Consider the following 13,541-nt stretch of genomic DNA (forward strand, 5'->3'; position numbering starts at 1 on the left):
GTGGTAATTGTCAATAATTTTATTTTTGGCTACCACCATCACATACAACAAATCTGTAAAATTACCATAAATACTTGAGAATCAGGACGGATCACAGTGAACTCTGCTTAAATTCATTAATTCTATTTTTGGCATGGAAAACATTTTTTTCTTTTCTGAAGGAACTATACTGCATAAAAAGATTATATATATATATATATATACACACACGCATATACATGGCTCACAGTTCAATTATGGCGATAATTATTTTGATTTCTCACTTCTAAACAATCACCTAATTATCGGTAATATCCATACATAAAATATCGTACAGGAAGTTCACTCGAGACTATTTCATTAGTAACTCCATAAAAATGTTACAAATTCAGAAAATTGGTTTCCTTTAACACAATTTCAGCAATACAACTTTTTTTCTTGTATATATATCTATAGCTGCATAGAAACCTTGAGTATGTTAAATTAATTTAAATAATAGTAGCTTAAAGTGAGCAAATTTACAAAGTAAGATATTGTTTAAAAGATAAAAAGAAAGCATCGTGGAACAAAGTAAATTAAGAACCCTACATCAAAACCAAGTTATTCAAGTATGATAAAACGGCTTAATCACAGCTATGGTGTTTAGGAACTTCATATTATGGTATATGTACCAAAAGATAGCAAGCTTGTGAACTGCCATTTCATCAAACTTACCACTTAGTGATTTAGCAACATTTAGTATACTGGTCATGATGCATTTATAACACTGTCAGACTTTTTCTCACCCTCTGCAGAATTTGTAACTTTCATACATATTCCCAGAAAACAAAAACTCTACATTTCTGATGGAATGCTGTTACATGAAAGAATATTCACATTGTACTAATTAAACAGTTTCCATCTTGAAAATGTGATAATACTGTAGTAACTACAAACAGATTCCATAATTCATTTATGGCTTAAGTTAGTTCATGGTGAAAAGCTTTGGTAAGAAAAATATTTTTGTTTCATATAATGATTTTAGCTTCACTAAAGTCTCAAGGTCTTGAGATGTAATAACAGCTATATCTCTTTACCAAAAAAATGAAAAAGCCAATTTAAATTATACTCAAAGATGTTTCTTTTGAGGGGACAAGGCAAGTAATGTTGATAACGTTCAGAATGAAAAAGAGAGAAAATTCTCGTTTTAACTGCAAAAGTTCAGTACGTTATAGTACTCAAGAAAATGTAGGCTTCTTTAATTGACCAATTATCTGTGCCTATGTGGAATTTTTGCAAGCTGTACACCATGTATGGTATACTGCCCGAGCCAGACCATGCCCCTTACCATAAATCAGAAGTTAATGGGTTAACTGTTCTTCCCACTCAATTACAATAAGCATAAACTATTTTATACTAACCCTTATTTTTTAAAAAAAGTGTTGCTAGACAGCTAACACATGTTGGGTAGTTTCATATGGACTGGTCTAATTTTGGAGACATTTTGGGCTCTGTGTTGAGTTCAGAACTCCAAACCTGGAGAAAAGACAGGCAGTTGAAATAAGACATCCACTGTGTTTAAAAGTTGCTTAGAACTTTTTAAAAAAAGAAGTCAATATAACAATCACAATAAAAATTTAAAATAGAGAACATATGAAAACTTGCACTTTGGGAATACTACAGTAGACGACCCATGACTTTAGTGTTGGTGAGATCCCAGTGTTTGATGGATAATATACATTTTATAATCTATGAACTGTATCAACAACAAAAACAATTATACTGTCAAAATATACAAAACAAAAAATTACCTTACTATAGCTTTAACTGATCCATAAGTTACCACCAAACTGTCAGTTTGCAGGTACCATCTCAGTTAGTACAAAAGAAATGTCTATAATTAGTATTACTTTAAGCACAACCTATGTAGTTTTGAACCTTCACAAAATGATGTTTCTGGTGAGTTATAAACATCCATAGACTCTTCTCCTTATTCACAATGACTTAGGGTAATAGATTGGATTTGTTGTTTGGCTTGGTTCTAATCAAGAAAACTACAAGCAATGATATGTTTCAATGTTTACATCTGAACTTCACACTTATCAAGCAAAGCCCGACTGTAAAGTACCTAATCATATTTTCAAGATTGCTTCAGGGAACAATAAACAATATTATCTTCATCAGAATTTCAGTTATTATCCTTGAAGTAATTGTGAGCCATCTTTAAACTGACCTTATCACTTTGAGAGTCAAAACTCCATTATTTATTTTGTCTCAAACAATCTCTGGCAGTTATTCTTTAAATGACCAATGTTTCAGCTTCCTCAAACCGATGACTAGATAAATTTGTTTTTCATAACTACCAAACTTTTGTGGAGAAGGTCTGGGTTCTTCTTCAGTAGTGATACTCTTAAGACCTTTCATTGGTTTGATCAGACTATAGTAAAAGTGGCTCTCTAACTAAGACTTTAATTATATCAGTTTTTGAACAAAGTTTGATGTTTACATTTAAATATTGTAACTCTTCATTAAGGTTCCAACATTTTTGCCAAACTGAAGGATTCTGTTGCATCACCCAACTGATAGTTAGACCTGTTTGTTTATAGATCTACATCCAGTAACAAAGTTACTACTTGTGCTGCTCTCTAGAATCTTACTTATTGGTATTCATAAGACCAATGTCTCGTAAAGTACCAATCAGCCGATAAAGATCAATTATGTATAGGTTTACTTTTCTAAGTCACCTCCAACATGTTCAAAATCACTGCTTCTTTCAACACCAATGTTCTCCAAGTGAACAGACTCACACCAGTACTTCTCACTTCACAATAATTGTTAGCTGTAAAATATGCATGGTTTTTTAATTCCTTATGTTGGTAACACTCATTGTTTTCTAACTCTTCAAGTTGCCTTCAAACATTTCTGTCTGTTAGGAACTCAGAGCTAGGGTTTGAATCATCTTGTTGATTTTGACCATTTCTTTCTATGAGTGATTCCACTTTTTCTGCTTCCTTACGTTGGCTTTGACTGTTTCTTTCTGTCAGTGATTCGACATCTTTTGGTTCCTTACGTTCGCTTTGACTGTCTCTTTCTGTTAGCGATTCAACATCTTCGGGTTCCTTACGTTCGCTTTGACTGTTTCTTTCTGTCAGTGATTCGACATCTTCTGGTTCCTTACGTTCGCTTTGACTGTCTCTTTCTGTTAGTGATTCGACATCTTCTGGTTCCTTACGTTCGCTTTGACTGTCTCTTTCTGTTAGTGATTCAACATCCTCGGGTTCCTTACGTTCGCTTTGACTGTCTCTTACCGTTAGTGATTCAACATCCTCGGGTTCCTTACGTTCGCTTTGACTGTCTCTTACCGTTAGTGATTCAACATCCTCGGGTTCCTTACGTTCGCTTTGACTGTCTCTTACCGTTAGTGATTCAACATCTTCGGGTTCCTTACGTTCGCTTTGACTGTCTCTTTCTGTTAGTGATTCAACATCTTCGGGTTCCTTACGTTCGCTTTGACTGTTTCTTTCTGTCAGTGATTCGACATCTTCGGGTTCCTTACGTTCGCTTTGACTGTCTCTTTCTGTTAGTGATTCAACATCTTCGGGTTCCTTACGTTCGCTTTGACTGTCTCTTTCTGTTAGTGATTCAACATCTTCGGGTTCCTTACGTTCGCTTTGACTGTCTCTTACCGTTAGTGATTCAACATCTTCGGGTTCCTTACGTTCGCTTTGACTGTTTCTTTCTGTCAGTGATTCAACATCTTCGGGTTCCTTACGTTCGATTTGACTGTCTCTTACCGTTAGTGATTCAACATCCTCGGGTTCCTTACGTTCGCTTTGACTGTCTCTTACCGTTAGTGATTCAACATCTTCGGGTTCCTTACGTTCGCTTTGACTGTCTCTTTCTGTTAGTGATTCAACATCTTCGGGTTCCTTACATTCGCTTTGACTGTCTCTTTCTGTCAGTGATTCAACATCTTCTGGTTCCTTACGTTCGCTTTGACTGTCTCTTTCTGTTAGTGATTCAACATCTTCGGGTTCCTTACGTTCGCTTTGACTGTTTCTTTCTGTCAGTGATTCGACATCTTCGGGTTCCTTACGTTCGCTTTGACTGTCTCTTTCTGTTAGTGATTCAACATCTTCGGGTTCCTTACGTTCGCTTTGACTGTCTCTTTCTGTTAGTGATTCAACATCTTCGGGTTCCTTACGTTCGCTTTGACTGTCTCTTTCTGTTAGTGATTCAACATCTTCGGGTTCCTTACGTTCGCTTTGACTGTCTCTTTCTGTTAGTGATTCAACATCTTCGGGTTCCTTACGTTCGCTTTGACTGTTTCTTTCTGTCAGTGATTCAACATCTTCTGGTTCCTTACGTTCGCTTTGACTGTCTCTTACCGTTAGTGATTCAACATCTTCGGGTTCCTTACATTCGCTTTGACTGTCTCTTTCTGTTAGTGATTCAACATCTTTGGGTTCCTTACGTTCGCTTTGACTGTCTCTTTCTGTTAGTGATTCGACATCTTCTGGTTCCTTACGTTCGCTTTGACTGTCTCTTTCTGTCAGTGATTCAACATCTTCGGGTTCCTTACGTTCGCTTTGACTGTCTCTTTCTGTTAGTGATTCGACATCTTCAGGTTCCTTACATTGCCTTTGACCATTTCTTTCTGTCAGTGATTCAGCAACATCTTCCAAGTCATCTTGTTGGCTCTGAATATCCCTGTCCATCATTAATTTCGTGCTATTTTCTGACTCTTTATAATTAATTGCAATATTTCCTTCAGTAAATGACTGTATGATTTCATCTAAGGAAGACTCACATTCTTTACAATTTTCATCAAGTTCCTGTACATCACATTTAAAAAAGTCCTCTTGGTCACTGTCTGCAATTTCAAAATGAAAGTCAGAAGTAGACAATTCGTTATTTGGAGAGTACGGATCAGGTTCTTTTTTAAGTCTCTCAACTCCAATCTCTGTACATTCACCAAAGTTCTCCTCCATGACACAAAATTCTTTCTTAGTGTTCTGAATTGGCTCTTTGGACTGTCGTAAGGTACACCATTCAAAACATGCCTCATTGGAAGTCAGTGGTTTAAAAGTATTTGCATGATAGAAACCTTTTACATCTCTTTTCAGGTGTCCTAGATTATGAAAATCTACAAAATTAGGCAACTTGTCTGGTAAAGTAAGGAGATTTGATAATGGTTGAAAGTCATAACTAACTCCTGACTGGGATTCCTCACACATGCTGTTCCTTACACAACCTGTCATGTGATCATAACTTGGATGACAATTATCAACTTCCAGGTCATGAACTGTCATTATTGCCAAATTATAGGCTTCAGTCACAACCTGTGTTTCATCCTTTTGTGAAGATGACGATTCATTTTCCATATATGACAAAGCTACAGAACCAGAGGTATCTGCACCAGATCTACAAAACTGGTTTTTGTCTTCCTTGTTAGGATATTGGGTACCAGGTTTACAGGAAGTAAAGAAACTGTGACTAAGGACCTCCTTATTCTTGCTGTCACTATAAGACAAACTTTCTTTAAAACAAGGCCTGTCTTTTCTCAGCAAATTCTTGTTGTCTTGAACAATATCCTGCACAAATTCTTCTGCAGCAATCTTTGGTACATCTGTAAACAATGGACATTCAGCTTTTGTATAGTAGATATGTACAAGATACAAGAAATACTTGTAAAAAACAAAGCTACCTAAAGAATAAAATAAAACATTCAGTAGAATATATCAATCCAATCATACTACTGTAACACAAGTAATTATTTGTCATCCAGTTTAAATTAAAATCTGATATTTAGAAGATTAATATACTAAATAGAAAAATCGTAAGTGTAAAATGTGTTACATAACAGAGCTAGACAAATTATTACAGCTACTGAAATAACAGATCCAACTTGACAGTAACTGGGTAAACAAATCTCTGAAACAACCAACAACTGTAAAACAAAAAAAAAAACACACCCTAAAACCAAGTTTTCCAGTACTCTTTGTTATTTTAAATTCTGAACAGCACAGATGAATTTGCTCTCATTTCCAGGTTGTGATGGAGTAAAATCTCTACCCAATGTTCCACACAATACTACTTAGTGACCACTATGCTGTGCAAAACAAGATCCGATTCCCCATCTTTATACACTTGTTTCCTTCATGCCCTCTATATCCTACTCAATTCATCTAATTTAATCTCATTGACTCCCACATTGAGTGTTAAATAATCTAGGTGAATGACAATAATAAATGTTGAAATACTGTGTTGATATCTCAGGGTTAATATTAACCGTATTCACTAACTTATATGATTGGTTCAACCTTCCGTGAGATAACCCTCTCAAAATATTTATACCACTTCTTGTATCCCACCTCCAGAAAAAAAGGAAAGTTGTTTTAATACAAATACCAATTTTACAGTAGTAAATGCACAAAAGCAAAATTGGGCCTGGACAAGAACTAACCTTCTACAACATCGTCATTGTCAGAAACACTTCCAACTGTATACGACACATCAATGTTCTGATGAGTTGAGACCAATGGTTCAAAACAGATTGGTGCACTACAGTTCTGTTTAATGTCTTCTGCAACAGGGTGATCTTCACCTAATGCTCCCTCTAAGTCCCAATCTACAATATAAGATACAACCAAACTTGTAAACTAACCTACCACAAAACTTACATCTTCTATAAGAACAAATCATATAACTGAGCATATCCATCTTAAGATCTCTAATATATTCAAAGAAATTAAATGAGTAAAAAAAGCAGCATTTTACTTCAGCTGGATGACAGTTTTTCCTTTAATGCACTGTTGGTTTTGTATCATCAATAGAAATGTTCTTACACATAGTCCTATGGGGTCAAAATGCATATGCCATGACATTTTACCAAGTACCATTGAACATTTAATGTCAGGGTTACTCTTCAGGCACATTATGCTACTATATTAAGAATAAAAAATGTAAGTTTTTTTTCTACCTGGCACATTGAAAGGTAAACTTTATTATTAGTTGCAGCCCACTAGTTTTGTAAACAGTTACCAAAACTAGTTGGATGTAACTATAATAAAGATTTCACCTTTTAATGTGTCAAAAGACAAAAACGTTTTTTTGTATTTTTTATTTTTAATAACTATTAATTTTACTCTACACTGCTGAGTTCATGATAATTTGTGATAGAATACATACCAGATACAGAGACATTGAAAAAAAATTAAATATGCATTTAGAAGATTCTACAGGTTATTCAAATATGCAAACTGGACAATAACCAAGGGTAGTTTTATTCATTACACAAACATTGTCTCATAATCCAACTTGTCAGTGTAAGCCAGACTGAATTGGTTGATTCACAGACATATCTTTAGTACAAATACTTTTATTAGCACATGCTGTCCTGCGTACAATGCACACATACTTTTTACTAAATGCTTGCCACGTTTCACAAACTTATACACAGTAAATTAAAAATGACAGTGTTGGGTTGCTTCAACACCATGCACGTTTTTGTTAAATAATGTTTATATGCTGTCAAATTTGGCAGATCAGTGGTTTCTCCTATTGGTAAAGGGAGTTAAACAACTAAGTAGATAAATAACCTAAAAGTTTCTCATATCAGATACAGGTCATACCTGCATAGTTTTCATCATACATGCTCCAGACGAAAGCTTCAGCATCATCCTCCACATCATCATTACTCTCGATTTCTGGGGGATAGTTGTAAATTAGCACTGGATAATCTTCATGAAAAGATACGCTTTTCTTCATTCCAAGCAGCTGCAGTTAACAGTTATAACCACATAAGTACCATGGAGACTATTTTATTCAGTATTATTTCATGGGTCTATTATATTAGTTGTGTCACATGCAGGAGAGGTTATATGGGTTTGACAATATATACTTTACTTACAAATGGAATGACTGCAGGAACTTAAAAACATCTTTGACTAAGTCAGAAACTTAAAATCTAAAAATTCCACTTATATTCTTTTAAAGGATAGTCTATTCATTAATATTTTACTGTTCCATACAAATATTCCAAAAACAATCGATAGCTAATAAAAGGAAATCAGTCACCTTTAGTTACGAGTAATATATTACCATGATCTTGTCGAAACATCAAAACCATGCAAACTTTAAGTTTTAAACTTCAAAAACAATGGAAACCACATGGTTGGATCCCTTTAATTGAGCAAGAAGCTGTGTCTGTAGTGTTTTCAAATACAGAAATTCTATGAAAATAAAACATGGATTCAAATATAGGAGTTTCACTCAACTTTATATTATTGTTACTCATACACAATACATAATTATTAACACTACATCAAACTTTTGTGCTTGTTATAGTTGTCTACAATATTCATAATCATTGCTCATTTTTTGCATTCTATAAATCTTCAAGAACAGATATCTGAAATTCGAAACATGATTCCATCATAAAGAACCTTTAATTATATTTCATTTAGTGTGTGTATGTGTTTATATATTTATACATATGTATAGAAATATACATAGAAACTGTCACTTACAGCAATAACAAAAAAACAGGATTTATTGGAAAATGTGACCTACATCTTTGGACTATATACATACCTTTCTTTCTGTTGATAAAAGAGCACTTCGGGTAGGAGTGGCATTACAATCCCACGTAGAAAACTTCACATCTCCTTTCTCTTCTTCTAGTTCATCACTTTCAGGATTTTTTCCTTTAAAATCTTTCTCTACCTTCCAATATCTGAATTTCAAATTAAAGCACTCATATGGTCCTGATGTAGGGCTACAAGTGGTATCAGAGCTGCTAGAATCATCAGTGTCACTCAGATGAAAGTCAACGTTGTGCTTACCAAAGTCTTTTCTGCAGATTACATTTAAACCTCTCTCTATTCCTGTATTTTCAGTGAGAGACTCTTGTTCTGGTATATCATCATCTGACAGGATCAGAAGTCCTTCTTGGTCCTTGCTGGTTACTTCAACATCTCCACTCTGGTCAGTACACAAGCATTCTCTACCAGAAAGAATATCATCTCCTTCAAAGATCAATTCACCTTTTGGACTTTCTAGTACCAAAGGATAGCTATTGTAATACATATTTGGAGAACGTGGCTCTTCGTTGTAACAAAATAGTTGGTTGGACACATCCTGAATAACTTTCTGTCCATTCACGTTCATTGGTTTCTCAATAAATGCCTCCTCTGGACTTCTGTAAATGGATAAACCATCTATACTGGAGGAATGATTCTTAGTTGGTTCCGTTCTGGAGCAGACGTCATCCTGTTCTGAGCACAAAATGCTAAGTTCTTGCTCTTTTGACCAGAATGAAGTGTGGTCATACCTTAACAACCTAAAGACTTCATCATTACCTCCTTGATCAACTATTGATTTTGAACCACAGACATTTGAATCCTCTTGAAAAGGCCTTGGAAATTCAAAATAATTTGGGTTAGAACATATTTCCTCACCTTCGTAACCAATGTTCTCTGAAACATGGTGAGAATGACTCAGACTGGTTTTTGTTTCTCCTTCACTAAGACCTTCAAGTATATCTTCCAACTGGTATTCTCCAACACTTTCAGAACTGCTTGTAGAAGCTGTCTGTTCTTTCTGTCCCTCATCTGTATTGATAACTTCATCAAAGAACCCCTCTCTTTGTTGATCAGTAGCTATAAAAATGTCATCTGCTGGTGCATCTCTGAATTCATTATCACTGTGTTTTAATCTCTGATCAGTCAAAAAATCCTTAAGATATGTTTCATCAGAAGAAAAATCTTCAACAGATTTATCAAGTGGTATAACACCAGTAGAACCATGGTTCTTGACATGTTCACCAGCATTTTCAACCACTGGCAGCATGTCCATTTCATTCTTAACAACCGGAATTGGTGCATTTTCTTTGACTACTTCCAATCTTCTGGATAATTCATCAAATTCATTTTGACAGATCATTGTATCAGAATAATAAAGATTTTCATTGGATGTATTTTCTTCTTCTCTGCCTTTACAAATATTTGTCTGAACAACCTGGATAACTTCAGATAACAACAACTGGTCAAGCACAATGATGACACTGGAGTCTGCAAGTGGTGAAAACTTATTGGATCCTGATGGTGGCTCATCAGAAACATGATATTTCCTGTTCTGATGCTGAAACTTTCTGTCCTGTAAACTAGCCTTTTCTGTGAAAGAGTCGCCTAACACCTCACTGTCAGGACCTTCTGCCTCTGTATGGCACTGGAAAGGTAAGATATTACTTTTTTCTATGGAAACATCATGAATGTTATCCATGGTGTCAATACAAGATACTTCTTTCTGAAGCATTTCATATTGTCCATCTTCATTGCTTGTATCTTGGTTACTGGATTCTGCTGAGTAAAACTCAGACATTTCCTGGTAACTCTGATTAAAAGAACTACCAGTACATGTTAACTTCGAAACCTCATTATCAAGGATATTGTTTACTGAAATTTGAATGTTATCTTCAAAACTGCCATTAACTTCCATCACATGATCACCACCAATGATAGTTGTATTGCCCATGGTTTGTTTGTTACCTTCCATTACATGGTCACCACCACCTATAGTTGTATAGTGCTCATCATATTGTGTAGAGTAGAAATCAAATGAAGAAGAAATGACATCTTCATTACTCCACTGAAACATGCTAACATCTTCCTGTATGTGAACTTCTTGACTAAAACCACTTTTTTCCATGTTCTTAAACAAAGGTTCACAGTTCACAGATCCTTTCTCAGTTACTTTACTATCTGGTTCTCCCTGCTGAAATCTAAAAGAGGAAGACACAGTCAGTTGATTGTTCTGTTCAACTATATTGTTGTATATTAACTCCTCCAATTCCTGATCAGAACTAATTTGATCTTTCTCATTACTAAAACTTTGTTCAAGATTTTCGTTGTCAGATAAACCATTATAGCCATTCTTAATTTCAAGATTTCCATCAAAAACTGCTCCAACTGTTGTGAAAGGTTTATTACTATAGAGGTCTTTACATGTTTCAGAAGTCAACAGGTAACTCTCAGTTGATGGTGTTGGACTTCCTAGTTTCATTTCAAACATTATGAGATCCTCATGCTCATCTTGTGACTTTACAATGTTATTTTCCTTGACTGTCCTATACACACTATCTTGCTCTGAATTATGCTCAACAAGTATACAACCTGAAGAAACAATATTAATGTCTGACATCCAGTGGTTTGAGTCACTATTTTTGTGAGTTTCTATCTGTTGCTTATCACTTGAGTTTACAATATTTTCACCACTATCTAAAGCTGGACTTGTGATTTCCTTATCTGAAAATTTCAAAGTCTCACAACTCAAACTGAGGTGCCCACCATCACCTAGTTCTTCATCTGAACAGACTCCAAGATTCTTTACCTTATAATGTTCTGGGAATGACAAGATGGATGAATTAATTTGGGAAATATTTTCACTGTCAAAAGGAGGAAAAGATAATCTTATATCATCAACAGTAACACATGTTTGCTCAGATTTATGACCCACTTTTGTTCTCATTTCATAACTTGGACCAAGCATCATTTCTTTTTCTCCACATGAAACAACATCACCAAACTTGCACACGGAAGTTCCGATCTGTTCCTTTCCAGCTTCAGACGACCCATCAAATGAAACAATATCTTTAGCTTTAACAGCAGGAAGCAATTTAAAGCTGTCTGAATAACAGCAATCAGAGTCAGAAAATGGGATTCCAGGGTTTTCTAAACATGAACCTCTTTCACCAGTTTCTTTATCTAAACAAAGGTGAAGAATGGATGTCGGTTTCTCTTCTAAGGAATGAAAATGTAAGGTTGAATAGTACTTCACATATGAATCATCCCCACTACTCTCCTTCCTTGTTGAAGCAGTGGAGTCGTGCCTGACCTTTGAAGATTGTGTGTCTGCACAGGGTTCTTTTTTGTTTGATTCCCAACCAGTTGAACAATCACTCTCTGTAACACATCTTCCCCTTACAGATGATTCAAACAAAGTACACCCATTACTTGATACCTCTTCAACTACATGCACCTTGGAATCTCCTGAAGAACTGTTTACTTCTAATACTGAAAGATCATTATTTATCTCTCCACTCACTATTGCTTCTACTAAATTCTTTCCTGAGAAATTTGGCAGTGTTGTTTCAAAGAGAATTCTAAGAGACTTGTCACCAATCATATGTGGTTGACTTCTTACCTCTGAACTTGTATGGCTGCTATCAAACTGGTTCATGTCAGTTGTAGGATATCCTACTTCTGTTTGGCACAGTTCAGTGTTTGAGCTTTTTGTACTAGGTGTTACATTCCCGGTAAAAGTATGAGAAGCTGGAGAAATGTTCAAGGAAGAACCATCAACCAAAATTTCAGTGCTAGATTTAGTACATTCACAGAACTCCTTCTCCAGATCATAAGGAAAGTATAAAATGTTATCTGTGCCTGAATTACTCTGCTCAGTAGTATTTGTTACCTGAGAAAAATAAAAATCTGATTTTTCAGACATATCATGAGGGAAAGTTTTAGTCAATCCATTATCTGGTTCATCATGGTCATTCAAATCTTTAGCATTTTCTATTTCATGTTCTTGTGTTTCCATAGAGATACTACCTTGAAAGACAGCTACATTCTGTATCCAGTCAGTGGAAGCTACATCTGTCTCATTTACCCTACAAAATGGTAGAAGGGTTTCTTCAACCATGGTGACATTCCCATTATGCATCTCTTTCTGCTCATTAGAAGCTATAAGATATGTCAGTTCTGTGGAACTGGAACCCTCTCCAACATCCAGAAACAAAGAGTCACTACCCTCGTCATCTACACAGTTTTGTAAAGATAGTATCTGCTCAACTTTTGTGTCTCGCTCTGACAACTCTTCTATACTACTCCGAAGGTTCTGTAGACTAGGAGATATGTTTTCATGCAGTTTGTCATCACAGTCCATTGTGAAAGACTTAAGAGAAGAAGTTTCATTTGGCAACTGTTCAGAATTCAAGGAAAATAACAAACCATCTCTTTTAAGTGTATGATCCTCCACAGAAACCTCTGGAACAAAATCATTTTCAAACTTTAAGCTGCACTTGGCATTTTTTGTAAAGGGAAAACCATGATCTCTAGAAACTGGATATAAAGCTTGCCACCTCCTCTCTAAATCATCACTGTTAGAAGGTGTAGCACCTTTATTTTTATACAGGTGTGTTAGTAAGGCTTCCAGTGTATCCAACCCAGGCTTTTCACTGTCTGTAACCCAGCAAAGTTTCATAATTTGATATCTGAGGGACACAACAATAACAAATTATATATATATATATATATATATATATATATCCTTAAAGAAATTATCAAAGACAGGAGAATTTTCCTATATCATGTCAATTACCTACAAAATTGACAAACAAGACAATGGAATATTCTTAAACTATTACTTTTTCTGTTACTATCCATTGTTGAAGAGATAATTTATGTATCTTAATGGCTTTGCTCTTATAAAAACTTCAGAAATTTTGTTGTTATAAGAAGAAAACTCTATCTCATCTTGATTTAACTGAAAAATGTGTTTAAAATATATATATGTAGAAGTTC

At 35.1% G+C, this 13,541-nt stretch overlaps 1 protein-coding gene across 1 annotated transcript in view; it reads right to left on the reverse strand.

Moving 5' to 3' along the window:
- Window position 1: 1 nt before the first annotated feature.
- Window positions 2-13,541, reverse strand: part of LOC143244455 (uncharacterized) — a 37,087-nt gene continuing 23,547 nt past the window's right edge. Inside the window, exons 11-14 of the mRNA XM_076489141.1 lie at window positions 8,554-13,231; window positions 7,593-7,737; window positions 6,425-6,589; window positions 2-5,587 (exon numbers count right to left, since the gene is read on the reverse strand). Coding sequence (XP_076345256.1) covers window positions 2,871-5,587; window positions 6,425-6,589; window positions 7,593-7,737; window positions 8,554-13,231 — 7,705 coding nt within the window. The 3' untranslated portion in view covers window positions 2-2,870. The remainder of the gene's footprint in view (window positions 5,588-6,424; window positions 6,590-7,592; window positions 7,738-8,553; window positions 13,232-13,541) is intronic.

This window comes from Tachypleus tridentatus, chromosome 2 (assembly GCF_004210375.1).
Source record: "Tachypleus tridentatus isolate NWPU-2018 chromosome 2, ASM421037v1, whole genome shotgun sequence".
Taxonomy (NCBI): Eukaryota; Metazoa; Arthropoda; class Merostomata; order Xiphosura; family Limulidae; genus Tachypleus; species Tachypleus tridentatus.